General features: G+C 41.3%; 1 protein-coding gene across 4 annotated transcripts in view; it reads left to right on the forward strand.

The window, feature by feature from the left end:
* The window catches only part of NPNT (nephronectin), a 49,877-nt gene extending 23,425 nt beyond the window's left edge, over positions 1–26,452 (forward strand). For 2 of the 4 annotated variants that reach the window (XM_065634018.1, XM_065634014.1), the window contains 9 exons: positions 1,613–1,732; positions 2,568–2,687; positions 7,375–7,509; positions 8,756–8,878; positions 10,630–11,130; positions 18,319–18,414; positions 18,800–18,898; positions 21,980–22,236; positions 24,489–26,452. In XM_065634018.1, coding sequence (XP_065490090.1) covers positions 1,613–1,732; positions 2,568–2,687; positions 7,375–7,509; positions 8,756–8,878; positions 10,630–11,130; positions 18,319–18,414; positions 18,800–18,898; positions 21,980–22,236; positions 24,489–24,584 — 1,547 coding nt within the window. In that variant the 3' untranslated portion in view covers positions 24,585–26,452. Of the gene's footprint in view, positions 1–1,612; positions 1,733–2,567; positions 2,688–7,374; positions 7,510–8,755; positions 8,879–10,629; positions 11,131–18,318; positions 18,415–18,799; positions 18,899–20,479; positions 20,871–21,979; positions 22,237–24,488 lie in introns of those variants that run through there. The other 2 variants (XM_065634016.1, XM_065634017.1) reach the window with 2 other exon arrangements.
* The last annotated feature ends 1,544 nt before the right edge of the window (positions 26,453–27,996 follow it).

The following is a 27,996-nucleotide window of genomic DNA, read 5'->3' on the forward strand; positions in this document are numbered from 1 at the left end:
ACCTCCTCACAGCACAGGGGAGCAGGAAGAATTCTTATCCCTAAACCCACTGCTTTTCCCCGAGGCCTTGGAAAATGAAGTAGGAAAGATCATATCCAACAGTCAGGGGAAAGGTTGTGAGGACGGGCAAATACCGGTCTGCATGACGCTCATTCTTCCTTGGCTCCATGAAGATGGGAACGAAGTAGATCAGAACATAACAAATGTTACGACACATAAACCCTGTTAGGAGCTCTCAGGAACAGCAGTGACTTAACAGGGTGCTCATTACAGGCACTGGCAAAATCCTTGTGGCTGGTTTTGGATTGCGTCAGTGACTTGTAGTCTGATACATTTATTTTCTCTTGATTGCTTTGCATTGTATCAGTAATAATAAAAGGGAAAACACATCTCAATTTTAGAATGTAATTTGAAAACACTTTGGCCTGAAAAAAAAAGAGATGAAGAATGCTGACCTCCTAAGCGATTACAGTGTTTCAAGATAATTTGAAATCCAGATCCTAGGAATTTGAAGAATTCCAGGTGTAGCTGTCTAGAAACAATGTTTTCTCTGACTTCTTCTCCGTAGTGAGCGTAACTTTCTCTCACACCGTTTACAATACAGAACTTAGTAAGGTTACTACTTGTGGTGTCTAAAGTGATCAATGAAGTACTGACTTCATTCTAACCAGAGGTATATTTGTCTCTCTGTTATAATGAAATAATTGTGACTCTCTCACTGTAACAGACCTCCAGACAGCATTGTGCAGTATTAGAGATGAGGGTCAGTAACTCAGTTGTTGAAGTATTTGCTGGCTCGATTTGTGAATAGATTTATTATTTCCACCTTTATTGTCATCTTTACTCATCTATATGCAAATAACTAAGTGACAAATTATTCTGGTTTACCCAGATAAAACCAACACGTATTCTTGGAAGAGAATTCTGAAGGAATTCCTCACTCAGTCTTTACTTCTTATTAGAAGCCTTGTCTACTAATATGAAAATTGTGGGTTGAATATTCTCAGTTTCAGTCATGAATTCTGTGTTAGATTGTAAATCTGAAGTACTAGCCTTCATGGATAGTCCTGGACAAATATTACTGACGTTAGATACTTTTTCTCACTATTTTCTAGATGGTAAGAAATGTATTTTCTCTGTGAGATTGTTTTAAGTAGGTTAGCATCAGCTTTCCTACCTTCCTTTGCGACTAACTTTGAAGCATGATAGTGAATCACTGAGTCGCTATCAGAATCACTGATAGTGATTGCAGCGGTGACATTTGCTTTCTCCCTCCTCCTCTTCCAGAGTCCTGGCTGCTCCTGGACACAGCATAAATGTGAATAGTGGCAAGATGCTGGCAGACTGAGCTTGTGCCTTCCCTAAGGAAACTTCTGTTGGCACTTAACCTAATGCTAATACTGTCATTTCTGAAAGGATATCTGTGAAACGCAGGAAAACATACCACTGCAGGAGGGCTTCTTCATGGACACTTGCTATCAGCTGGACTGCATATAAAAAGCTAATTGCCGTATTTTTCCTTCTTTCTCCAGGAACTTGAACTAGCAGCTTTTCCACACATACTTTATGTATTTTCTCTTCCCACCCGCTTCCCTTGTACCCTTCGTTTCAGATCTAAATGAGTGTGGACTAAAGCCACGGCCGTGCAAACACCGGTGTATGAATACCTACGGCAGCTACAAGTGCTACTGTCTGAACGGCTACATGCTTATGCCAGATGGAACGTGCTCAAGTATGGCAAGGCTTGTTGCTTGCTTTTTTCAAAATCCTCAAGATCCCGCTTGGGTTTCCCTGGGAAACTTTTATGAAATGAGTTCCAAAGTAAAAGATTAATCTTGATGGAAATTAGGCAGTTGCATAAGATGAGCTTTTTTTTCTAGTGAAAGTAGGCTGAACAAAACAAGAGCAAATATTTTGGTTTTTATTAGTTCTATTACAAGTTTCCCCAAAAGCATTCTTCAGTGCTGTAAATCACTGTTAATTGGCCTTCAAGGACAAGTGCTTGAGGTTTGCATTGCAGCAAGACACCTGCAGTTCTGCTGTGTTAATATCCTTATGAATGTAAAATCATTAAAGCTGCAGATGTTGGTCGTTTGGTATAAAATTGTGCTGTCATCTCCCTGGAGATCATGTTCCTACTTGCCCCCATAAAAGTGGATATTTGGAGAGAAGTGGACAGAGAGAAGGGGAAAGAAATTACCTTTAGTTAGAGATGGTTCTGGTTTAAAATGGCAGTATTGTCCAGGAGGGTTTATAGTACATACTGGGCTTTACATTCCTCATAGGGGCTGCATTCCCTGACAAAACTTGCTACAATTATGGTGGTTGTCTTTTTTTTTCTTTTTTTCTTTTTTTCTTTTTTTTTTTTTTTTACTTAGAGATGCAATTTGTGGAACAAAAAAAATTACTGTGCTTTTTAAAGCCTGAATGTGGACACTTGTCAAATTCAACAAGCATTTTTCTACTTTTATCGTAATTATATGACATCTTAATTCTTCCAGATTTTCAGTCATCTTCTGGTGCTGATCAGAGTCCTTATCTAAATATATTCGATTATTTTTCCCTAGATGCCCTTTCTTGCTCCATGGCAAACTGTCAGTATGGCTGTGATGTACTGAAAGGTGAAGTCCGCTGCCGGTGCCCTTCTCCAGGACTCCAGCTAGGGCCTGATGGCAGGACTTGCATAGGTAGGTGATCCAATGTAAATTCAATTTTTTTTTCTCCAAAATGTTTTTATCCTTATCCCGAATGCAGTTCAAGAGAGTTTATCAGATGTATTTAGAGTGCATCATACACGCAGTTTGAAGGTGTTACTAATGAGAATTGCCATAGGCATGCTGCTCAGGGGCTCTCAAGTGGTCTGTGTCAAAGATCACTGGTGTTTTCCTCCTCTTACTGGGTCATTTTAAACTATTGCTGATGGAGACTCCAAAATACCTGCCTGCATAAATAAAGGAATGGGAAGGTCAGCTCTCCCTCAAACCAAACAAGGTGATGTGTAGGCTGAGGGGGTGAAGAGGGAATTTGTGCAAATCGTTGAGATTATATTGGGACAAGGTGAAGGTCTGTGCATGCTCCTAGTATTAATGGGATTGAAGCTACTGTCTTTTTTCCATACTGTGAAAACTCCAGGTTAAAATAAACTCAGGAATTCAGACTGTATAAAAGTGAAATGTTTTTTCTCATGTTTGTGAACGTGGAAAAGGTGCTTACGGTTAATCAGACTGTATTGTGCCACACTCTAGTATGGTCTCAAGAACAGTGTGACGTGTGATTTCATTACTCATTAACTCTACATCCTGAATGGATGTGATGCTCCAGTGATTTCATTATTTATATCCTATGCAGTGCTGCAGTTCCATAACCAGTAACAACACTCGCACTGAAAGAATGTAAGAGAATGTGGATGCCCTGATCATCCCTTTGGGTATCATGGCTGTTCACAGGGCAGGCGGTTCTCCAAGTGGCTGACCCATGCTGACCAAGAATTTGTTGGCAGAGCAAGGGACAGATTCTAGATCTTCTGACGTGAGGAGCTTTCTGAAGTGCACAACTGGGACGTCTATGTATACAAAAGAATGGGTAGAACAGGAGGAAAAAACCCATCATTGTCACATGCCGAAGGGATTGAATTGTAAATAACCATGCTGTGGACATTAGGGCAGACAGATCTTTGGAAGAGACTTGCGCAATGCCATAGTGAGCTGAATGATTTTAAGTACAAATTCAAGAAAGTTATACCAAGTACAGAAATTGGCTAGAAAAATACTTGCAAGATTCTCCTAGTGTGCATTTTTCTATTCAGACAAACTTGATACTTTGAAATAAACAAAGTGCACTTTTAATGCCAAAGGCTAGCGCTCAAACCAGTTAGATGGAGCACTGTAAGTTCTTCAATGTAGTTTTCAAAAAAGGTGAAGAATTGCGTACCACATTTCAGTTGGGTGTGCATCATTCAGATTGATCTCATAACCTATTTTAAAAATTTTCCACAAAAATGTCTGAGCAGCCTTGTACAACACAGAGAAAGCAGTCACAGCAAGCGGTGTCTGTCCTTCATGGGCTGTAACATGATCTACTCCCCTTTTTTGTAAGAAGGTATTGTGACACGCACACTTTTTGTGTTATTTCTCTGTCAAGTTTGAGTTATACTAAAACCAGGAAATACCACCAAGAATTGAAGTAATTTGGGGCTACGCCTGTGCCTTTTTCTCACACATGTACAAGCCCATCACTGTTGGGGAGGTTGTCAGCTCCAGCAAGGGTCTGGATATTGCTGCGGTACAAATAGAAATGTAGATGATGGTTAAAAAAAATAAAAATCAAAGTGTGCACTGGCTGCAGCTCATTAAATCCTTGTCTGAGGAGAGTTTGATAGACAGCTGGGAATGTAAAGCTTATTTTTAGCCCAGGTGGAAATTCCTCTAGGCATTATTCTATTCTTGGTTTAACCCATACTGATCATTCTCTTGTTAAAACATTCCTTCCAGAGAATCAGTATAGAGCCACCAAACAATTTGGCCATGAAGCTAAATCATATCAACTAAATAACAACAAATTGAAAAAATATTCAGCAAAATATTCAGTGAAAATATGGATTAATTAACTGATTGATTAATGACTCTTGAATCAATAAATCAATCAGTCCTGCCAGCTTTTTGCATTGGGATTTTCATTTAATGAAATACATTTCGGCTTCAGAAGGTCTTAGATTATTTGAGGACTGAAAACAATTATTTTCACTGTAAAATAAATTCTAGTTGTTTTGATTGTGTATAGAAACTTGAAAACAGGGCCTTGTAAACTTAAATATCATACTGTTTTTCAATGAATCACATAGTTAGTTGGTGCTTGAAACGGTAATATGTTCATAGAGCAAGAGAGAAGCTTTGTAATTACTTTGTGCTTTTCTGTTGCCCACTGTCCATCGCACGTGCTGGGTGCTGTCTGTCTAATGTGCCTTTGGGGCAGCTCCCTGGTGCGAGGGCTGTATCTTTAGAATGTGTAACTGCCTAGAAAATTAAGCAATACCGCTACAGTGTTCTCATCATCTGATGTACTTCTTGCCTTATGAGAATTTGTGAAAACGTGAGTATGTACAGAGGGAAAGGCGGGACAAGGTATATTAGGTTTTAAAGAACATAATCCATGCCACGATGAGGTATATTCAGTAGCTATTATTTTTCTTACTGAATTGCTCTTTGAAGTTGTGGTTTAAGGATAAAAACAACAAAAAAGAACCCCAACTAACTCATAGTAATCAAGAGCCTGAAATTTGCAGCCTTGAAATAATATTTTAATAAAGGGTAGAAAATTGTGGCTTGTAAATTAAATAATAGTAAGGAACACAGCAGAATTTATAAAACTGTTAATAAGGTACTCAAAGCCTAAAACTAACAATAGATTCAAGCCAAGAGGCGGATTTATAGGGAGTTTCAGGCACGTGGAGAGATGCCCAGCGTTGGCCTCGTTTGTTCCTTGTTCAGGCCCTTACCACGGCATCGTACAGGAGCTCACAGCCGAGAGGAAAGGAGAGCTGTTCTTTTGGAGCAGTCTGACAGGCCAGGAGTGTGGGAGCTCAGGGGCTGAATCCTTGCTGTCCTCGGTCATTCTTCGTGCAGGGTGGGACGACGCCGGCAGGAGCTACTGGGAGAGCCCATCTAGCCAGTCATCCGTGGCTTTAGGTCTCTCCTTTTGGCTGTGGGAAACACGGCTTGGAGAATTTTGAAGCTACATGTCCCCTGCCTCAGGGAGCTGCCCTAACTAACCAGCAGGTTTGCGGTAACATTTTTTCTGTGCTGTGTGAGACTCAGGCTTCTCTCTGCCTTGTCAAGGCCTCTTTCACAAACAGCAGAGCATCAATCACTCGGCTTTGTTTTGCACTCTTGACACCTGCACCTGAAGTGCTCCTTTTGGAAAAAGAACTGTTTGGAGAGCAAAATCTTGCTTTCCCGTAGATCGAGAGCCTGAGAGAGCTGCAGAGCAAAGGCTTGAACTGTGCCCCGTAGATAACTAGCAAACATCAGTAGCAGCGTGCGTCAGAGGCAGCCATGCATGGCAGGTCTCTGCCTCAGTGAAGAATTAGGGTTCAAGCACTCAGCAGGCTTCAGCTCGGTTTCCAAGTGCTACAAAGAGAGGGGCAGCGCAAGTAGCTTTTGTGTACCAGCCTGACCTCTCCTCAGAGTTTCCCAGACAGTGAAAGCAGCCCTGGGTGAGCATCAGCTGCTCCCTGGGCCTCTGCCTGACTTGTTAGTCTTCATGTTAGTCAGCATGAAGAACAGCATCTCCTGAGAGATGAAGAGCGTTGGACGTTTGCTGTGCATCACCAGTGTCTTCCCACTTCTCTGTCCTTGCCTGGATGTCACTTACTGAAGCACAGCTTCAGGTTCTGCTGGGAGGCCCTGGCAGGGCAAATGGGAGCCGTGTATCTCAGAGGTATTTTAAGATCACTTAGGTAACCCCCTGAAAGAGGGGTCAGCTACAGCGCAAGCACTACAGGGTAAGAGATTGCAAAGAGCAGGTATTTAAAAAACATTTGGCCTATGGTAACTAGCTTGTGTAGGTGACCCACAAATACTGCACCCCTGGCATTAACTTGAACTCCCTGTTTAGAGCAAGTCCTGAACAGAGGAAGATTTCCTGATAGGTTCATTGGGCACGTCATGGATTAGGGACACATGAGATTTAAAAAAAAAAAAAAACAAACAAAAAACCCAAACAGATAAAACCCACTTCCTGCTGCAGGAAGATGTATTTTGAATATGCACATATAACCTGTGCTACGGGAACAATATTTCAGGCATGTTTCAGAAAAATAATTACTGGAGTAGTTTTTATTATTATTCCTTGCCTGTGCATCTGGGTGCTGTCTCCATAACCAGGCAGGGCTTGGTGGGATGAAATAAAGTTATACAAAACCACAAAGTAGCTTTTCTTTGGACAAATACCGTTACAGTTTTAGGGATGAGTGTTTTGAGGTCTTGAAGCTGTCGTGTATTCTGTGGAGAATTAGAGAACCTCTCCTTTCCAAGGGAAAGGGTACCAGGATGGCAGGAGCAGAGAGCAAGCGTTCCCAATGCAGTAGCAATGCTCATCATGCCAGTGTCTCTCGTGTCACCCACAGTATTTGTAAAGGCTTCTGGCACAGAGGGCACAAAAATTTGGGTGTGTGACCAAGTGCCGAACTGAGGTGGCACAGCCAGAAGTGCTCAGGTATTCCTGCTGCCTGACCAGCTTGTAGCCAAAAGGACCTTATCAAAACCACTTCAGCTATTCTTCTTTAGTTTTTCATTGTGTGAAAACAGTTTAATTTAGATGGTATAGATTGTATTTTTTACTGCTATTAAGAATAATACAGTTCTTTTGTTTCCACAGATATTGATGAATGTGCTACTGGGAGAGTTATCTGTCCACGATTTAGGCACTGCATCAATACTTTTGGAAGCTACATTTGCAGGTGTCATAAAGGCTTTGATCTAATGTACATTGGAGGCAAATACCAATGCTATGGTAATTACAACTTAATTCTTATGTGCATAGAACATAGAATTCTATGATTATACACACATGTAATAGAGCTGCATATTCTAATGTGAAATTAATGGTTTAAAGAAGAATGTTTTCCTTATTATGGCTGAAATGTTGAAGCAGGTTGTTTTAGGTTGCACTGCATCTGTATTTTAGGAAAGAGTGGATTACAGAAATAGACTGTGAAAAAGAAAGCATATATTTGGCTCCCATTCTTGTAACTGGTTCTTCTGTGGAAGCCAGTGGGAGAGCAGAGCTGATGACCCCAGGAAGTCCCTTCCAAAGCCTTTTGTCCCCACAGGTTTCACTGTGCACAGGCAGTTGTAGGTTTGGGGCTGTGTATGAGCTCAGGCTATGTCTGAGCTGTAATGCAGCTGTGCTCCATAGCATGCCCCAACATCCAAGATATGAAAAGGTGGCTGGAGTACAGCCCAGCTCCTTCCAACCCAGGCTGCCCAGCTTTCCTTCCCCTGAAGACAGGTGGGGAAAAGGCAGGGATTGGGAAATAACCTGTCCTTGTCTGGACATGAGACTGGAATGCAGCTGGTTTATGCCGTTCAACAAAGATGTTCCCAGGTCCCACTGTCTTAGTTTCCCAGGGCCTCAACTGGTTATGATCCTTTCACTGAGGAAAGGATCATGTGGAGGTAATGAGGCATTGCTTTATGTTTGTTCAAGTGTATATTTTGGGGAGAAATCTCTAGGCAGAGCACTGGAATTTGGAGGTTTTTGCTTGCATCGCTAACAACAAACATGGAAATGCCACGTAAGATGTTTGAAGCAGTTTCTACTTGATGTAGGAATATCTATACAGATGCATAATGGAGAAAGCATTTCATGAAAAAACAGTTTAATATCTGTGATTAAGAACACGCATATTCCTACACTCAGTTTTTCTTATCAAGTCACTTTTAAGAAGTGGTTATTAAAATTCTGATCTTCATGATCTCAACTGCAGCCTGCCCACAGCATGTCATTGGAGCTGATGCTAAGGTGTAAGCTGAGCAATACCGGGGTTGCACAATTGTCCCTTTTACCCTAATGTTTATATCAACACATTAATTTGTGACTGTCTTCCTTTTCCCTTTGGCCATTCAGTTTTATTCAATATTTCAAATTTAATAATATTTTCCTAATGACCATACTGCTGTTCGTGTTTTTGCAGGGATAAGCAGAAAGTCAAGTTTCTTTGATGTAAATGATTTTTTTACGTAACTTTCTGTTGCAGATATTGATGAATGTTCCCTTGGCCACTATCAGTGTGGCAGTTTTTCACGATGTTACAATACACCAGGATCCTACAAATGCAAGTGTAAAGAAGGGTACAGAGACAATGGAACAAACTGCATACGTATGTAATGCTCCTTTTAAAAAAGGAATTCTGAAAGTAAATGTGTCCCATGTTGTAAATTTTGAGCTACAGCACTATCAGGCTCAGTTTCTCCTAATTATTTTTAATACTTAATAAGAGGCCAGGGAATGTAGTTAGAATTTTATGAGTCTTAGCATGCCTTGGTAAAAATACCTTTCCCATAGACATTTTCATAATTAGAAAGAAATTCACCTCTCCCTGCTCACAGCTTCATTCTAGAGATTGCTTCAGGATGAGAACAGCTGAGTGAGCAGGGTAGGTCTGGTCGGAGAGCACACGTTACTCATACCCTGTTATTATTTACACTCCGCCACTGGCCTGTTTCAGCAGCTCACCCCATCCACTCCCCAGTGCTGCTCCCCAGATGTGAGCAGAGCCGAGAGGGAAGATTTCCCTGGAGGAATTCCCTGTTGGAGAGTTCCCTTCCTCACCTCTCTTGGGAGAAGCAGCTGTCCCCCTTGGTACAGAATAGGCCATGGGACATTTGACATCCCTCAGGATGGTGCAGCTCTGTGACATCTGCTGAATCTTTTTGAGGACCCTGTGTTCATGGGTGGGTTCTGGTCTTTGGTGACTCACTGATCTCTTTGAAGAGCAGTACCGCTGCGGACTTCTCCTTTGGCTCTAGCTATGATGGTAAGGAGATCTAGCTAAGGTGATCTTTCGCAACCTGAGTACTTGCAATTATATGTGGACACACTTCACATGTGTTACTGGGACACAGGCCTAAGGTGCGTTTTATATTTTAGTGTACCACAATATAAAAACCACAGGGAATTCAAAAGAATAGTAATAAACAGGTGGCCAGAGAGGGAACCTTCTTACCTGCTATCATCAAACAATTCATTGTTTAACAAACAGTAGTTCTTCATCTTAGCAGTCTGTTAGACTTGAAACACTTGTACACAAAATATGTGACTAGTGTTCTTGTTGGGGCTTTTAAGATCTCCAGCGAGATATAAAAGGCTTATTAACAAATAGAAAGTTATAAATAACAAAACAGATGTTCTTGCATTTCATGTCTGCAGAAACTCCCCTTGTGAAACCAAGTTAAGGTTTGTTGCCCTTTCTTATGAAATATTGGGGCAAGTGGTACTGTAGGCACTGTCACTGTGGTGTAGGTGCTGCTCAGTTCACCTTCTCCTTTTTGTGGAGATGATGGAGTAAATGCCATTTACTTAGTATCCTGGTGGTTAGCAAAGGTAAATGAAGGCTTAGGTTCGATCTTTCTAAAGTGCTTAATGCTTATTGACAGGGAGGAAAGTTTAGAAGAAGTGGAGAGGTCTGAAAGATAACTTTCGTAAGACAAAAGTATCTGCCCCATCCCGTTGTAACAGTGGAGTCTTACTAAACTTGCCTCTGCTCCTGAGTACAAACTTGTCCAGTTTAGAGAGCTGCTTAACACACATCTTCGTGTCCATTCTTTTTTACTAACAGTGCTTTTGGGTAAGTTTTACCACCTCTGAAAGGGAGTTGATGCTTGGAGGAGGTGGGGATGGAAGGCTCTTCAGTCATTCTAAATCAACTCTAAACTGCTGTAATGAGAAGTACTATCTAAAGGGCTGCGATAATTCAGCAGTGCTGGTGCTGAAGTATGTTTCTAATTAGTGGAAACATTCCAAAGAGAAGTTATTTCAGCAAAGACTCTGCGTGTCATAATGAAATATATTGTTAAGTTAGAGTGACAGAGTCAGATGCCCATTTAGGTCCCATTTTGATTCTCTTTGCAGTTATTCCTAAAGTTATGATTGAACCACCTGGTCCATATCATACATTCAAGGGCAACAGCACGCTCCCTAAGGCAGACAGTGGTATAGCCAATAGGATTCCTGATGTTGGAAGCACAAGGCAACCCCTCAGACCACCGTTTGTACCTGCTATTGTTACAGAAAGGCCAGTGATCAGGCCAACGACTCGACCTACACCCAGGCCAATGACTCGACCTACACCCAGGCCAACAACTCGACCGACGCCAAAGCCAACCACTAGGTACGTGCCGATGACAACAAGGCCGGTGACAACAAGGCCAGTAACAAAGCCAGTGACAAGGCCTGCACCTCTAACACCACCTCAGCCTACAACGTTAAGACCTACGCTACCACCACAAAGAACTCCTCTGATGACAACTGAAGAGCCTTCACATGTTCCTATTGAAACTACATCTTCCCGAGGAATTACAGATGACAACAGGATCCAGGTAGATCCTCAGAAACCCCGAGGAGATGTGTTCAGTAAGTAATTTCGTGTGTTCTTTCATTTATCAATATTGTAGATGCAGTGAGGTGAAAGCGTGCACTTTACTGTTTGGGGTTTTTACAACACTTTATCAGTAGGAACAAAGACATGAAAGTGTTCATATGGTAAAGCTGCAAAAATAATTGATTTTATGACCTAAAAAAATGTGAGGAGGAAGTTCTGGATCAATTCAAGCAAAAATGTCAGTTTTTCTTCCTGAAGTTATTTGTGAGTGTATTGTCCTGTACAAATGCTTAGCCTAATTATGCTTTCAGACAAAAGTTTTGGAGAACAAAAGACATTTTATTGAAAAACATTGACATGCGACATAACTCGTAAAAAGCTAATGGATTCAAATTCATGGAGTTGAGAGTCACTCACCATATTTCTTTAGCTTTAAGAATGGTAAGAAATGGGACTATGTCTGATTACCTAAAGACTCTGTTACGTCACTTTATTGTATGAATTCAAATAGTCTTGGATGTTTATGACTAAACAATGGGAAAACTGCATAAAAATAACAGGCTAATTTTATAGACTGCATCTATGAAAACAAATGCATGAAAAGCTGAAGATAGTAAAGATACTCATAGCATGAACATGTGTCATTTTAAAAGCTGCTCTGAAAACTGCAGCTCCAATTCTACACCAGCTTTAGTGCATACCACAGAAGGCATTACTGGCACACGCAGAGTTACACGTATCTGCCAAGAAATACTCAACACTCGATTTAATCTTTAGTTCTGCCACTAATTTTAGAGATGAGGAGGGTGTGCTGGATCAGCCCTTCTCCTTCAGCTTTATGTACAATAAAGCTGCTGAAGCAATGTAGTAAGAGGATGAGTTTGCTGTCTCTGAGCAGCTCAACAAGCAACGTGGGAGTTATTTCCCAGTTGCTTTGGCATCTGTGTGGTCACTTCTTGGGCTGTGTTCTCTTAGGTCATTAAATATTTTGTTCCTTGTAAAAAATGGTTTGTTTTCCCTGTTGATGTTTTTTTCTGTCGCAGACAGTTTGATGAATTTAAAATGGAGAAAAAAGTTGACTTAGAATTTGGGAAGATACATCCTGGTACTACTCAGAGGAGTGTGATTTGGGCTTTTTCAAGGTTATTTTTGAAACAATTTATATTCAATTGGAAATATAAAACCATTGTTGTGTAAAATTCTAAAAGTAAATATAGTAAACTCTCCCAAAATTTAATATAATGGGAACCAATAGTTAAAAATACGGAGTTCTGTGGAAATTATTCTAGACTTTAACATTGTGCTTCCCAGGCGTCTTGTGTTACAAGCGTTTTCTGGAATTCTAAAGCAGAGGGATAGTTCTCAGCTGTTTTCAGAAGGTCATAACAATCATCTCTATAAAGCTTATTATTTACAAATAGTCTTTCTATGTTGTCCCCAGAGGCCTGATATTGGATCTAATGCTTTCAATACATATGCTTCAGATCTAGGGGTTTAGAAAGCAGGAAAGTAAAAGTGTGTTCTGACTGTAATCTTACCTTATGGTACATCCAATGAACACAGGAAACGTTGGTCTCTGCTAAGTGTTTATCAGCTATTCAGGTCAGCTGCCAGATCAGGTCAATAGATACGTGTCTTGAATGCCGTATTATTTCTTCTATCCCCTGCTAAAGTTATACTTGATGTACACACGTGTGACATAACTGTGTGACCAAAGGCACACTCCACCTGTGCTCTAGATGGTAGGAATTTCCATGGTGCTAGTAGTGTGATCCCTAACGAAGCTGATATGATCTCTTTTCTTTCTTTCTTTCTTTCATGACTACTTTGAAAGTATCATGTAGGTAGCGGGCACTGGTGTCCCTCCCACCTTCACTCTGTCTAGAGGCATTTATTGAGTGAGCGCGCAGAAGCATTTGTTTAGGATTTGAAAACTACAGTTGGGTGCAAAACAGTTCCGTTCCAGAAGAATGTGCTACCTTGTCAAGGAAAGCATTGCTTGTAGAGGAAGGTGTTACTTTACCTATGGAATCGTGTTACTGGAGGAGTTTGTGGGGAAGGGGAGAAGTTACATTTCTTCATGTGGGGCATCTAGAAAAGCAGGTAGAAAAGTCATATTCTACGTTACCACAATGGGATGTGCAGGGCATCCCTCAGCTTGTCCTCGCCTGCTCTGAGACCTGCACTTCTGCAGCCAGTGCAGAGATACTCAGTCATCCCCAGATGCCATCACACGAGGGGTTCAGGCACCACAAGCTCAGGACGGCAGTGCTTCCAACCAGCGTAAGCCAGGGCCTCTCAAAATATTCCTCACAGCCAAACGCTGTGTTAACAACCACAGGGTTAAGTCAATACAGAATTTTAAACTGAAATAACTAGTAACATTTAGCTAACCTCTGATGTCCTTCTTCTCTGTTATGTGCCAAACCTCCCCCACCCCAAAAACATTTGTGGATTTTTCACTTGCCTCTCTATTTCCTCAGGGAAGGGGCTTTTTCAGCTAATTCCTCCAGCTTCTTTGAAACTGTTGCTGTTTTAATCTCACCTGCATCAGACATCTTTGCAGTCTTCCTGGGTTGTGGACATGAGCTAATTTTGTTTGGCTTGTACTGAGCCTCTTTAGGTTCATTTCCCCACATCATCTGCTTCTCCAATTGAGGCAGCAAAGCAGCTCAAAAATGAATTTGCACTGTGGTCCCCATGTACCTGCGTGAAAAAAGAACAGAAAGCCTCGCTCTTGCCACCTTTATGTTTCCCACGGGAGAATGCAGGCAGCAATTCAGGCATCTTATAACACTCATTGTCTTGGAAAACAGAGGAGGAGATTGATGTTAGATCCACTCAGATCATGAAGCAGGACTTAACTTCAGTTTTGTAGAGTCTTCAGAAGAGTTATGGTATCTCCTGTGTGTGTCACTAAGGGCTGTTGTGTCCCGAAGAGTCACAGAAGGGTGGTCTTTATCACACAAGGATGGGCAAAACCCAGTACCGAGGGCACTGTAGCAAGCAACCACTGGCAATCCTGATCTTCCAGCCCTTAGCATCTGCTGAAGACCTCAATATTTAAAGTTATGTTTTAAAACTAGGCTATCTTGTGATGCATGGACTTTTTCCTCCCTTTTTTCCCCCTCAGGCTCTGAAGCCTTAGCCAGACTTTGTCAAAGCAGCCCGGCAGTAAACGCTGCTTTGCTCAACCATCTGCACAGGTGGTACCTCTGTCAGGGAACCCATGGCAGAGGGGCAGCGGGTGCGTTGGACACTGATCGATGTCCTAGTGCACTAGACCAAACCTTTTAAACACACTAGTGGTCTAGGATTGGTCCAGATCATCTCTCCAATTTTAAGTTTCGATAATTTAACCTTTTCCTGAGCTTACCCGTGGTGACTTGTTGCTCTCTATTTTCTCTCGTTATTTGACCTGCCGTCCCATGTGCTGAGTAAACTTGTCGTAAGCTTTCGCTTCAGAGCACTCTTGAATGTGGTGCTCTGCTTGAAAGCAGCTGAGGGCTGGTGAAATTGGTCTGTTCAGTGGTGACAGAGCACAGATGATAGTAATGCTGATAACGTTATTTAAATACCTTTGCAACTTTGGAAAGGTATTGAGTTGTTGCTTTTCTTTAGATGCTTTACCCCCTTTTTAAAAATGCCTGCAGTGACTTTGTGGAGCTGCTTTTTCAGAGAACAACAACAACAACAACAAAAAGAATATTTTTAAAAAAGGAATTCCTACACTTGGCCTTTGAACCACTTAGTCAGATGCAGACAGTGGAATCTGGCACCAAGGATAATCTTCTCCTGATATGGATATGGGGGGAATGGCAATGAGGGAGGAATGCAGCGATGGCTTAATATTTAACTATTTCAGGACTGATAGAAACTACAGTGAAGTACAGAAGAATCTTTTCTGGTTACTCAGATGCATAAAGTCTCTAACAAATAGAATGTACTTCTCAATAGGAGTATAAATTTCTGCTGCCATCAGGATCTGGGTGTTAAGCATTAAAAGCATAAAGACAAAGCATAATACTACATATCAGCAGAGCAGGAACAAAACCCCTTATCTGTATTAAAAGATAGTTCAGCAGTTTTCCTTCTTAGCCTTTAGTGGAGCTGAAAAGATTGGAATTAGGAGACTTTTACTATAACAGCTATTAAAAAAATTAAAAGATTGGATTAAAACTTGATTCTTTCTGCTCCCCCTTTTCGAATGACTGAAAAGTCCTTAGTGCAGTAAATGCAGCTCTGTGATCCCTGAAGCTGTTGAAAAAAGGGAAATGCTGCAAGCAGAGTGTGGGTTCTATTCCTTAACATCATTAGAGTAGCATCATTTTACAGTAGTATTTCATCCATCTTCACTGTTCTGGCACCTATTAAAACGTATTTGTCTTAAAATTGAAGCATTTAAGATAGGCACTTTGTTCCTGCTTGTGCTGTGCAGCTAAATCATCAGGAGTCTTACAAATCACACCCGCCATCAGTCTTCCAGCTGGTTTTATCCCAGATCTGGTTTGCAGGTTCTGCAGACTCCTGTTGTTAGCTGTGCCTCCCAGAAATTCAGCTGGCACTCTGCACCTCCTGAATAGCTGCTCATGGAAAAGCCAGCAGGCTGCTTTTCAGAAAATCTTCTGGGAAGATATAATAATAAGGTGTTTGATTTAGGTCAAAGCTAATGAGCCTGGGAACTGCCCGAGAAATGCAAGATTGGACTCGGAGTGATCGCACACCAGCAGCATCGCTCCCTTCTCCTGCAAGTGGTGCTCTAGAGCGGGGGCAGCCCAGGAAAACCCTTCCTGAAGTAATTCTCACTGCAGAATTTGTATTTGTGAAGTTTTAGGGAACATTTAATGGATACTGCTGGTATATAAGATAAAAAGGTGAAGTGAACCTTTCCGTTGCCCCTTCTTTTTAGCCCAGTGCACATCAAAGTCTTCCCTGGAGGAAAACAACACTTATTCTTGTTTACAAAGTCTAACTGACCTTGGGACTCCCTTTCCTTTTAGCGATTTTCTGCTAGTTTTGCAGGAGACCTCATCACTTGTGGGGATTTCTCTGGAAGTTGAATTGAACAACTTTGAATCGTAACTATTTAGTCAAAAAATCTTCGGGGTTTTTTGGTGGTTGTTTTTAACAAATGGGAACTTGGTCATGATTATTGCGTGGAATGGAGTTGTACAGGAATGCCGTGTGTGTTGTAAGGCAGAACACTGCATTATTAATAGTAATAACAGTTACTAATAACATGAAGCTGCAGTCAATGTTTTGGTTTGGTTTTGTACATCAAAATAGTGATTATTCTGTCATTGCAAGTAACCTGACATATGTACACACCATCTCTTATACTCTCATATATACTCTTATACTCTCAGCAATTAGCAAGTAAATGAAAAAAAAAGTCCTACTGTTTTCCTAAAGGATTAAAAAGCTGAAAAGGCATCAGTCTTACACAGTTATTAAGTGTGTCCCCCCCCATATTCACGCAGCTATGAAGAACTTGGCTTATGAACTTTTGAGAATGTGGCACTGTTGATGTATTGGCTCCCTCAGAGCTTATAAAATTCTCCAAGAAGCAGCAGCCAAGTTTATATTTAACAAGCTTTATCAAACCATTGAAGTTAAGTGAAAAGCACACTGATACGCCATATAAAGTACACAGAAAGGGCTTGGAAAGCTTGCAGAAAATAATTGTGCCAAATACTTTCTCCCACGATCGCCACTCAACGTATTAGTCGTTGTAGCAAAAAGAAGTGTGCACATGGATCATATTTAGAGTCCTGCATCTCTTGTTTCACATCAAGTGCACATTCCTCTAATTAGATCTGAGCCCTGGAGTGAGTGGTTTTAAAGCTGTGCAACACCTTCTGCTAAAAGGTTGTATTAACAGTGTTTAGAGAAAAGTTTCGAAGAAATATTTGATTGTAGAGATTTAATTACAGGCAAATATTTAAACTTTAATTCTTAGCGCAGTCCAAGAAGATATTTAAATGTAGCATTTGTACATAAATGTACTGCAGGGTGAGTATCGGCCTAGATGGTGTGGACTGCGCACATTTGTCAGGCTTCTTTCATGTTAAATCTCAAAATTCTAATCGCATAAACAAACAAAAAAACCCCAACACATTAAACAAAGCAGCAAAAGTATTATTACAATGTATCCTTAAAAATTAACAGGCCTTTACTGGCCAAGCCATCCTAAAGTCTTTGAGGCTGTTTGGGCATTAGTATCCTCACTGCAAAAATAATCCAAAATTTACAAACAATTTAAAAAAAAAGAAAAAAAAGATACTATACTATTAAGGAGTCGATCAGTTTCCCACAGATTTCAAGCTTTTTATTTATTTATTTTTATTATACAAAAAATATTACTTTAAAAATACATTGGCGTTTGGGCGACCTTTTATCAGGCTGCTTATTTTGTCCTAATTCCAAAAAGCAGGAAGCTACTTTATTCTTATTTTTCATGTTCTGTCTTCTGGCTTCAGCACTGCTGCTTACACCTTGTCCTGGTGCAAGAGAAGCTCCTTCTTACCTTTGATCTTGTGAAAACAACAGGCCTTTATGTTGGTTTAGAATTGGAAAACATCGCCATTTTTCTTGTTCTCACTTGCCCAAGGAGTCTGTAGAGACATTAAGATACTTTTTTTAGCACCGCAAATGGAAAACGTGACAAGTTTTTAACAGATAAGGCCCTTACAGATACTGTAGGTGTCCATAGCATCTAAGGACACGTCTGAAGCGCATTACTACTGGTAGGAGTTATGTGTTAGACCTGTCTCTGAAAGATGAATTTCCCAGACAGCTGCCGCCTCTGGAGGTTCGCCCGAAACATCTGGGGAAGGTGAGGGGATCAGCAAGTTTGCGCAAGGACTTTAATGTGGCTTTATTTTATTGAGAAACCACTCTCTTTAAAAGTGCATTTGGAGGGGAATACTGTGCTTCAAGGTTACAGCTTCTTTTCTTTTCTTGGTTAAAAAGGAGCTTGGATTTGAAGACCCTTTAGCAGATTTGGAATCACCTTTTCCAGAGCTCAGATAAATGTTACAATGTAAATCATAAATCACATAGGCATAAAGTTTATGAATCTTCATGTCAAATACAATATATTGAATTGTCCGTGAAAAGCACAATGCCCAGAGCCGCTCTGCTGGTTTTTTTTATTAAAGATAAGGCAGTAGGTCACTACCTTTATCTCATTCATTTCTGAAAAACTGCTTTTCTCACAGTTCCACGCCAGCCTGGAGTGAGCAATAATCTGTTTGAAATACTTGAAATCGAAAGAGGGATTACCGCTGATGAATTTGAAGCAAACGATGACCCAGGTAAAGATCACATCTCCTGTTCAGGGCTCCGAGTTTAGGACTTGAGATTTCTTGGGGGTTGATACATTTTTACAGCACTCCTGCATCTCATGGCCATTGTTTAAACTATGCTTTGTAAAAAGAAAAAAAACCCCAACAACCTAAGTGAACCTTTATAATTTTGTTCCCTAACAGATTAGCACAAAAATAATGTGAATTGTTCATAACGACATTAGCATCCCTTTTATTGTTTTAGTATTTTTGTAGGTTCTTTTCCTAGTGCTCCTTCTGCTGCATTTAATTTTCATATTTTTTCCCAGTGTCAGCCATGAGGGAAACTGCTGTAGTTCCCCAACTAGAACCATCCAAATCATCACTTTATTTTTTTTTGACCTGTTCTGCCTAGGAGTGCTGGTGCACAGCTGTGATTTTGACAGCGGACTGTGCGGATGGATGAAGGACAAAGACGACGACTTGCACTGGGAACCAGTGAGAGATGCGTCAGGTAAGTGACCTGTGTGCGATCGCATCCTGTACTTGAAGAACCGGCCAGCTGGGGGTTGATGATGCCATGATGAATTTACACAGCTTCTGTTCCCTTCAGTTCCAGCATATATTTCACACCCACCCCTCTTCTGTGTATAAAAATAGAAAGTGAGAATTCCCAGTTTGAAAGAGCAATTGAGAATTTGCACTTTTATCAGAGCTGGTGTCTTTACAATAGGAATGTCTGTGAAGGAGCAGTAAATGTATTCAGTAAAATATTATCTGTCCTCAATCAGAAAGAACAAAAATGTGGACTAGACAACAACTTTTATTTCTGGGGAAACAAAGCTTATTTTTCAAACCACCAAACATAATTATTTCCATATTACTAGCAAAATTATTGAAAGTGCTGGAAATAGTCTTTGTTTTGCTGCCAAATACAATGTTCTAGTTTAAGCTCTCCATTTGATTTTATTGAATTCTGCTCTAAGTTACAGCAACCTGTATATAGGGAACCTGTTAAGTAACTGGAAGGAAGACAAGTTAGGTGGTCGCATGCAGAGACTTCTCCAAGTGGGTAGGTCTGGGATGGTGAAAAGTGACCTTGCAGGGACTATGAGAGGGGGGAGTGTGCACTAGCCCCCCTGTACAGGCCAGCAGACCAGCATTGGCACTGAACCCCAGCTGTGCCCGGTCCCCCGATGATTTTAGCGTACGGCACCGAGAGGTTGCGGGTCCTCCCGCGCACCCCGCAGCACTGGGGATCAGATACGCGTCTGTGGCTCCCGGTAAGGACAGGATTACTTTGTACCCAGAAAAGCAGCCTTTGAAGTGCACAATGCTCACATTGTGCGAGAAGACGGCGCATTGGGGAAGGAAACGCGCTCTCGGGCCGTCAGATGTTCTAAGTTGAGGGAGGTGAGGGCACTGAGAGCCATTTTCCTTATGCACCACCTCATAATCACTGTGGGTCCTTGCGCTGCCGTTGATGACACAGTCCTGTGCCACTGCAGCGGTGACCTGGCACCTCTGCAGCTGACTCAGTGCAGGCCCCGGTGTTTCCTATGCTCCTTACAACACTTAAAAAGCCCCACGAGTGACTCGGAGGGCAGAGCTGGGTCCTCCTGCAGGTGAGAGAACAGGCAGCTTTCTCCTGCTCGCCGACAGGCACTTCAACGAAGGTCACACCTAATTCAAACAGCTTTTTGAAACAACGGATTTAAAACTGAGAAAGTAAGTCACTCAAAGCATATTCATTATCTGTACTCAAAAATTGTTGTTAATACATATTAAGTTCCAGAACTATGATTTTTTTTTTTTTCTTTTTTAAGACTTTTTTATTCTCCCACTCAGTGACAATCTCAGCTTTCTGTTTCCTGTGTCTGTTCTGCTGCCGTTGATATAACCTGTTAAAACTAGTCCCTTGAAGTCACCCACCCACTCCCTCCTGTCTGGAATACCTTGTTGCAAGGATTTATTTTCACAGCTTGTTATTGAGTGTTTGCTTTCACCTTTCCAAGTTCGCTATGTATTGGTTTTATCAGAATGTGCCCTTTGAGAGGTGCCATGCTGAAGCCTTATGAGCTTATCTTGCATGCAGAAAATGCTGATCTGAGGGGACCCTTGCCTGGTCCTTGGACAAAGGGATCCCAGTTCATGCGCAGATGCAGATCCAGGGCCCCAGACAGCAGCGCGGTGCTTTGCTTTGTTAAATCTCATGGAGACCAAAGAACTTCCAAGCCTACGTAGAAGAAGTGAACTGAAGGCAAGGTTTGCTTTCCTTTTCTGTGTGCGACCAGCCCTGGTACGTTGTCATGAAATCTCACGGCTTTCGAGGGAAATAAGTGTGGCTTTCAGAAAGAAGCTTTCAAAAAATAAAGCTCTAGTTGAGTAATCACAGAGCAATAATTTAAATGAAAAAAATATTTTTCGATTCCATAATTTGATAAAGACTGTGTATGTCAACAATATTAGAAACCTCCAGTGTTTCTACATCATTGGTTTCAACTAAGGAGCCTAAATACCACCTTTATCTTAAATTCATTACAATTTGATTTTTTGATTAAAAATAATTGATCTTGTAAAGAAAAAAGATTCTTAGGTTCAGAGTAAGATTTTTTAAATTATTTTTTTAAAATTGAATGCTCTGTCCTTTGGTCATTTCAAATTTTAAAGTTATCATCAGCCTTGCAGAAGTTATAATGAAAACTATAAAGAAAAAATACAGGTGTGGGTTTTCTTCAAGATGTGAAGTCTCATTTATTGTAGTTTCGAGTGCCTCTGTGAAGGGGTGTGTGGGACTTACGGAAGTATATGCCTTAATTTTTTGTTTAGGTTTAATGGATCTCGCCATACCTTTGATCCTCTACTTTCCATGTTCTGGGTGTTTTTATGAAGGCACCGTTGCTTCATACGTGATCAGAGATAATACCAGGGTCTTGAATTAAGTATGTGTGCTCACTGACAACTTACTGCTGTTAGAGAAGAATTCAAGGAGTGTATCAAGTTAACAGCCATTTGGAAATCATCATGTTTCCAGCTTTCAGTATCTAATCCAGACTAAAAATTTAAATTATAGTTAAATGAAAAGGCTGTGTGTGTTTGCAAATGGACACGCTTGGAGACTTAAGCTGTGAACACAGTTCCGAAAGGAAAGGGCCAGCTCAGTTACACGGTAACATTTCTGCTGGTGTTCCCATTCATCTGTCCCACAGCAAAAACTGCAGCTCACAAGGTGGAGGAATGTCCACAGTAGCTTTAATGTCACTGTGGGTTTAAAGTCACCAAGGGCTTGTCAGAAATGAAGGAATACTTTAAATGTTCATTTTCAAAATATATACTATTGGCTTTGTAAAAAAGAAATTAGATGGGCAAGACCTGACCTGGTACTAATGTAAAGAGAAGAGCAGCTCTGTCAGTCTTACTCTGCAGGAGGCAGAAGCCTCAGTTCTGGTCCATGTTCCAGCAACTATCTGCCTTATTTAAGACTTGCTGGACCTTGTGAAGCCCTTTTTTATTTTTTAGTGAGTCTTGTGCATTTGGTTTTGCAACACAGTAGAATTTAAAAAAAAACCCAACCTAACTGCTTTTTCTTTTGCAGGGGGACAGTATCTCACCATCTCCGAGCCCAAAGGCCAAGAAGGAGGAGTTGCACATCTGATCCTGCCCTTGGGTCCCGTGGCTCAGGCCGGCGACTTGTGCTTGTCCTTCAGGCACAAGGTGCCCGGACGGCATTCTGGTGCCCTCCACGTCTTCGTAAGGAAGAACGGAGCTCACGGACCAGCCGTTTGGGGAAGAAATGCTGGTCACGGCTGGAGACAGACACACATAACTTTACGAGGACTGGGCATCAAGAGTGTAAGTACCGATGCGTGTGCTGCCTTTTTTCTTTTTGTGTGAGAAGCTGAAGACGCTTAGCTGGTGTAGCACGGGACTGTTTGTCTTCTGGCTCTGATTTGAGCCTGTGTTTTGCTACTTTGATCCCTGCCAATAGAGTCACATTAAGGGAGTCATTGTGCGTTTTCTCAAGTTAGTTTTATGCCAGAAAAATCCTACCTACAGCAATAGACACACAGGAAAAAACAAAACACCCTGTACTGAGCTACCTCGTATGGCCTGTTTTAAAGGGATCACCATGGGGGACAGAGCAGTCTGATGGACAATGGCTTACTGTACATGGATTTCCAGAAAGCCTGTATCAAGGTTCCTCATAAACAATGTTTTAAATAATACAGTGTCATGAAATAGGAAGAATTGTTCCCTGTGGATTAATAACTGGCTTAAACCAGGGCAGAGATACTGAAAAGAAGTCATTTTTTTGACAATGCAGCTGCATACCTGCAGCTGATCTGGCCAGAGAGGCAAATGATGACCTAACTATGCCAATAACACAAAATGCTTTAGTGCAATCAAAAGAATCTGTCTGTAGTGCCATGATGGAGAATCTTTTAGTACCTGGAAATGTTAGAAAAATTGGATGATAGACTGATATGAAAAGCTCAGCATTTTTCTTCATCCTTTTCAAAGCGAAGGCTTTGAAGGTAGTTTCTGTTTCAGATCTGGGAAGGGGCTTGGCTGCTTCAGGGCCTGTTGTGCTCGGAGAAATAGATCAGGTGGTCTGAAAAGCTCACACATCATCATGTTCACGGTAGGAGCAAGCTACAACACACACAGTATATAGTGCTAAAATTAATATTAAGGCTGTAATTACCACAGATTTTCAGAAAACTTTACCTCAGAATAGTAAGAAAGACACCTGATCTTCTGTTAGCTGTAAATGAATGTCAGACTAAGAACACGGAAATTTTTAACAAGTGAACAATATATTTGCCACACTCTTACCCTTTTTCGCCTAGTTTAACGCTTCTGGCAATCCTCAGGTCTGTCTCACCTGACAGAGCAGTTCATTAATTGTGTGTATCACTCGTTTATTGTCTGGCAGAAAAGGAAATGAGTTCTAGAGACGCCAAGCAAGACCAGCAGTTCCCTCTGTGCTCTCCCTGCCTCTCCCGACCCCTCGGCCGTAACTGTCAGCAGGACTTGCCACCCAGAACCACAGACCAGAGCTGCCTCACACTTTCTAGTGAATTAGCTCTGTGTAAATACTTTCTGAAGTATATCCCAAAATCACTCATTTCTAAAAAAAAAAAAAATAATTCATTTATTCAATATAGAGTTTATCTGACTTCCTCCATTCCTACTCCTTATTTAAAAGTGTGCTTTCAGCCAGCATCCAGATTATTTTTAACTACACAGTTGAAATTGTGATCTATGAATCTGTATTAACTCTTTCCAGCTCAATGATAATAGCAGACTCTTAGAAAATTTTGTTGTAGGCTTTGAATAATTTCTAAGCCATGGTCAAAACCAGTGACCATATTAAACAGCTCAGGCTTCTGAATCGACAGCAGTAGCACAGGTGAGCAGTTCTGATTTATGAGGTGTTTCTTACCGTCCACTGGCCATTCTGTGTATCACCTCTGATTTATGCTCCAGTCCTACTCAAGATTTAAGCCTGCTGAATTACTCCTACTCAGGCTAAACCTGGACTGCTAATGATCTGCTCAGATCCATGCCCAAACTTCCACCATCATTTTGCGAGGAGCCAGAGCTTCCGCAGGTGACCATGAGTCTGCAGGAGCCCAAATTTGTCAAATAAAAGGTGGGTGTTCCTGGTTCACACAAGGCAGGCAGCTGCAAGGTGCTTTAGCAATAGAAAGCTCCTCTATTAGACAACATTTTTCACAATCCAGGGGATTTTAAGTGTTTGCCGTGAGGGACAATGAAAACAGTGCAGAGATGATATATAGTAAATGCCCAAGATTCACTTATGTGGAAAACCATCTCACCTCAGCAGATGGTGCAACTGGAGCAACTCTGTCCCGAACTGCTGGTTCTTCACAAAGATCCTACCAAAGTGAAGAAGGGAGAGGATCAGAAAGAGAAAAAAACCCCTCAAAACACAGCCATTATAAGTAGGTTTTTAGGAGTCAGTTAAAACTGCCTGAGCTTTTTTATGCTTTCACTTCCTCACTGTTGAGACCTCTCAAACAAAGCTTCTTCCATTGTGCTTTATTTTTGCACACAAATCATTCTGTTTCTCTTCCCAGGTTATTTTCAAAGGGGAAAAAGGGAAAGGAAGAACTGGGGATATTGGACTAGATGACGTGATCTTGAGGAGGGGACGCTGCTCTGAGGAGCATTAGCAAAGACAATGGACCAGCAGAGTCTTCTCTCACCCTTCTCGTGCTATCCCCACCACGCCTAGAAACAGAACGGCATGAAAAACAAGTTGGAGAGTGACAACTTCCCAGTGGTCTGCTAAGCGCAGTCTCACTGCAATGTCACTGAAAAACACGGAGAGCACCTCCCAGGATTCAGGAACTCCAATCCTGTGCTGGCTGTTTCTATCAATCCTTACCCCTAAATCGTATTTTGTGTGTAATAACTTCAGCCTCTGTTAAGCCCGGTGAGTGTTCACACAAAGAGCACTTGTGAAAAAGGGAGAATTACAAATGCTGGCAACAGCAAGCACCAGCTCAGAGAGTTTTAGTGTTAGCTGATAGTCATTATCTTCCCCTAAGTGCTACTCTTCCATTGATTAGATGTGACAGACAGTGGCATTGATCCAGCTTCTGAGTCACCTCAGGTTAACAGAAGCCTGGACCTGAGCTTTGGCTTCCTGTCATTGACCTCTGAAGAAGGGTTTGCTTCATATTAAATAGCATTTATTTTGGTGTTTTAACTGTATTATTATTACCTGTATTAACAAAAAGCTGTTCTATAGAGTAGGCCCTGCATCCTGTAATATTGCTCCTGCTGTGTTCTGTGTATATGTGTATGGTTAGTAATGTATTTATGGTTTTCATATTTACAGTTGCAAGGTAAGGGGCAGCTGTGCTTGCTTATTGTACAAGACAGGAGTTCAGCACATCCTTTGATCCCGCTGGTCGTGCCAATAGATGCGCTACCAAAGTACATTAATGGTGCTCATTGAAAAACGCTGGTGCAGTTTTTCACGTCGTAATATGCTGAAGGCAAAAGACCAAACCCTTACCTGCTGTGAACCGGCATCTGCTAACGCTGTACGAGTTTGCATGTAGCTCGGGAGGCTCTCGGTCCTGCCAGAAGCTCATGGTTCAGCTGAGGACGGAGCAGCCTGGAGAAGACAACTTGACTCCTGGTGGCACGACCAGGAACGTTCCCTCCCCGCCGTCGGTACAAACGTGCGCATGAGCAAACGGGGCAGCTGTGTACTGCACAATCCCCACCGTGAAATGCCTTGAGTGCTCTTTGCCAGATGTCCCTATTCCAGCCAACCCTCTTGTATATAATAAACATTTCATTCTTTAGAACAATTATTAGCTCTAGCTGGAACTAAATATTTATCAGAACTTTGGACTAATTCTTTAGTTATGTATCTGATGCATCTGATGTGCAGTTTCCCAGGGAATTCTTCTGTTTGGTTTGTGATTTTTTTAAATGAGGAACATTATCAATCATCACTGCTGCTAACAATTCTAAATTTGACAAAGTAATTGTAAAATTCAGTAAAATGACAAGAGACTGATAAAATGTTGTTAGTGCTATAGCCTTAAAGCTTCAAAAATGTATATATAGAAGAAATAAGTCTCAGATCTTTTAAGTACTTAAACACAATGTAAAACAAATGTCAGATTCATATCATGTTATAAACCCATCATTAAAAAAGATTCATGTTAAGCCTTGCATGAAGTCCACAGAAATAAAATTGCAAGGCCATTAGAAGTCATCTTCCAAACCCCTGTTTCTGACAAAATTCTGTTTTGAAAATACTCTTCCAATTTGTCCCTTAGCACAAAGCACAGTATGTGTACCAGAAGTTAATATTTGACCAAACAGATAGTCTCCTGCAAAACTGTATTAAACATTTTGAAAAGGAAAAAACAATGCATTTGTAAACATTTTTAAACTATTTTGCTTCAAATATGATTGTGATCTTTTCCTCTTGCGTTACTTTGTAATATGTCAGAAATATTTGTGAATAATTGAAATACCTTGTCCTTATTTTAAAGTAACCAGTAAAGGAGGCTGTTACTTGGTACTAATTGGAATCTTGTTTTCATTTCTGGATCACAAGTGTCATTTTTAATGCAGTGAAAGGAACCAAAAGATGACAATTCAATCAAAGTGAAGTAGCTCTTGTTACCAGATTTAAAAATAAGAGTACACTTCCCTATCATATGACAAGAGCATTGTATGTATTATTCAAAAGGAAGAATGACAACTTTCAACCCAGCTTTAAGAAGAGTTTCACAGGTAACTTAAGAGCTGCTGCAATATAAAATGTCCATTTTACAGGAAGCAGCAGCTCCCATAGTTCCACACACTGCTGAACCTGCACAAACCGTTACATTCTTTGGCACCTCTCAAGATTAACACATTTTGTTCTCCAGTGGACGAAGATGTCTTTACTACAGATCACTACAGCTTGCTGAGGTGGAGACTCCCTGGTTCAAACAGACATCTATCTCCTAGCTATGCAAACCTGAAAGAGCTTTTTGCCTCTTTAGCAACAGCCTTTAGAACGCAGGATTTGAACAAATTCAGAGGTAAACAGAAATAAGTACTCAGGTGATGGGGAGGATTTGGGGTCTGTGTGTTTTAAGACAGCATTTCATCGCTACAGTCAATCAACACTGCAAAGCCTTGGCACAACGGGAGCCTCAGCTGACAGAGGACACGGGGGTAGGTGTCTGAGTCTGGCTCTGCAGGGGCTGCTACAGCTGCCAGTCACTCACCTCTACAGCTGGTTCTTCCCTGACGTTGGACGTGTCACCACGTTGGACGTGTCACCTCTCGGTGGCTCTGAAGCAACATGGCCAAAAGGGTCTACTGGTTCCGTTGTGATGCTCCTTCTCACCTCAGCCAGGACGGAGCAGGTGCTGCCACCTTCATCCCAGGCTGCAGAGGGACCAGAGCACCACCCAGGTCTTCCCATGAGGGACACTGTCACTGCCCTTCTGCTCAGGGTTCAATAGACAGGCAGCTGTGCCAGAACACATTCTTGCTTAAGTACTTTGGCAAGCAGAATAAATTACACTGAATTAATATGAAAACATTTATCAACTGTACTGTATAACCTCTTGCCAGCTTAGAATTTCATGTTTTTAAAAGACATGTTAAAGTTTTTTTCCCCCCCGAAAGACAGAAAATAAAGATTCTTCATAAATTACATACTGTGGCAATGGCAGCGTGCATTTACTGCATTTGCTGACATCAAAGCGAGTACAGTGGAAGGGACCGACACAAGGTTTTGTTTCCAGGTTCTGTTCCATGCAGTCACCTCACCTCTCATCAGCACCACAGCATTAAGTCACTAGGGAGGGCTTTCAATAAAGCTTATTTGTTCTGGAGAAAAGCTGCGCTGGCTTTCCTGCAATAAATTGGAAGGTCAAAACTGCAGGTTTTAATATATTAAAAGGTCAAAACATTGGGTTTCATATATTAATAGTTGGAGATTACCATAACCACCCTAATAAGAGTCTGATTAGTTATGGGAGGACAACCCTGAGCAGAAGAATGAGCATGACAGCAGCCTCCATCACCCTACTCTGTCCTCCAGAGAAAAGACGCAAG

The sequence above is a fragment of the Caloenas nicobarica genome, chromosome 4 (assembly GCF_036013445.1).
Source record: "Caloenas nicobarica isolate bCalNic1 chromosome 4, bCalNic1.hap1, whole genome shotgun sequence".
NCBI lineage: Eukaryota > Metazoa > Chordata > Aves > Columbiformes > Columbidae > Caloenas > Caloenas nicobarica.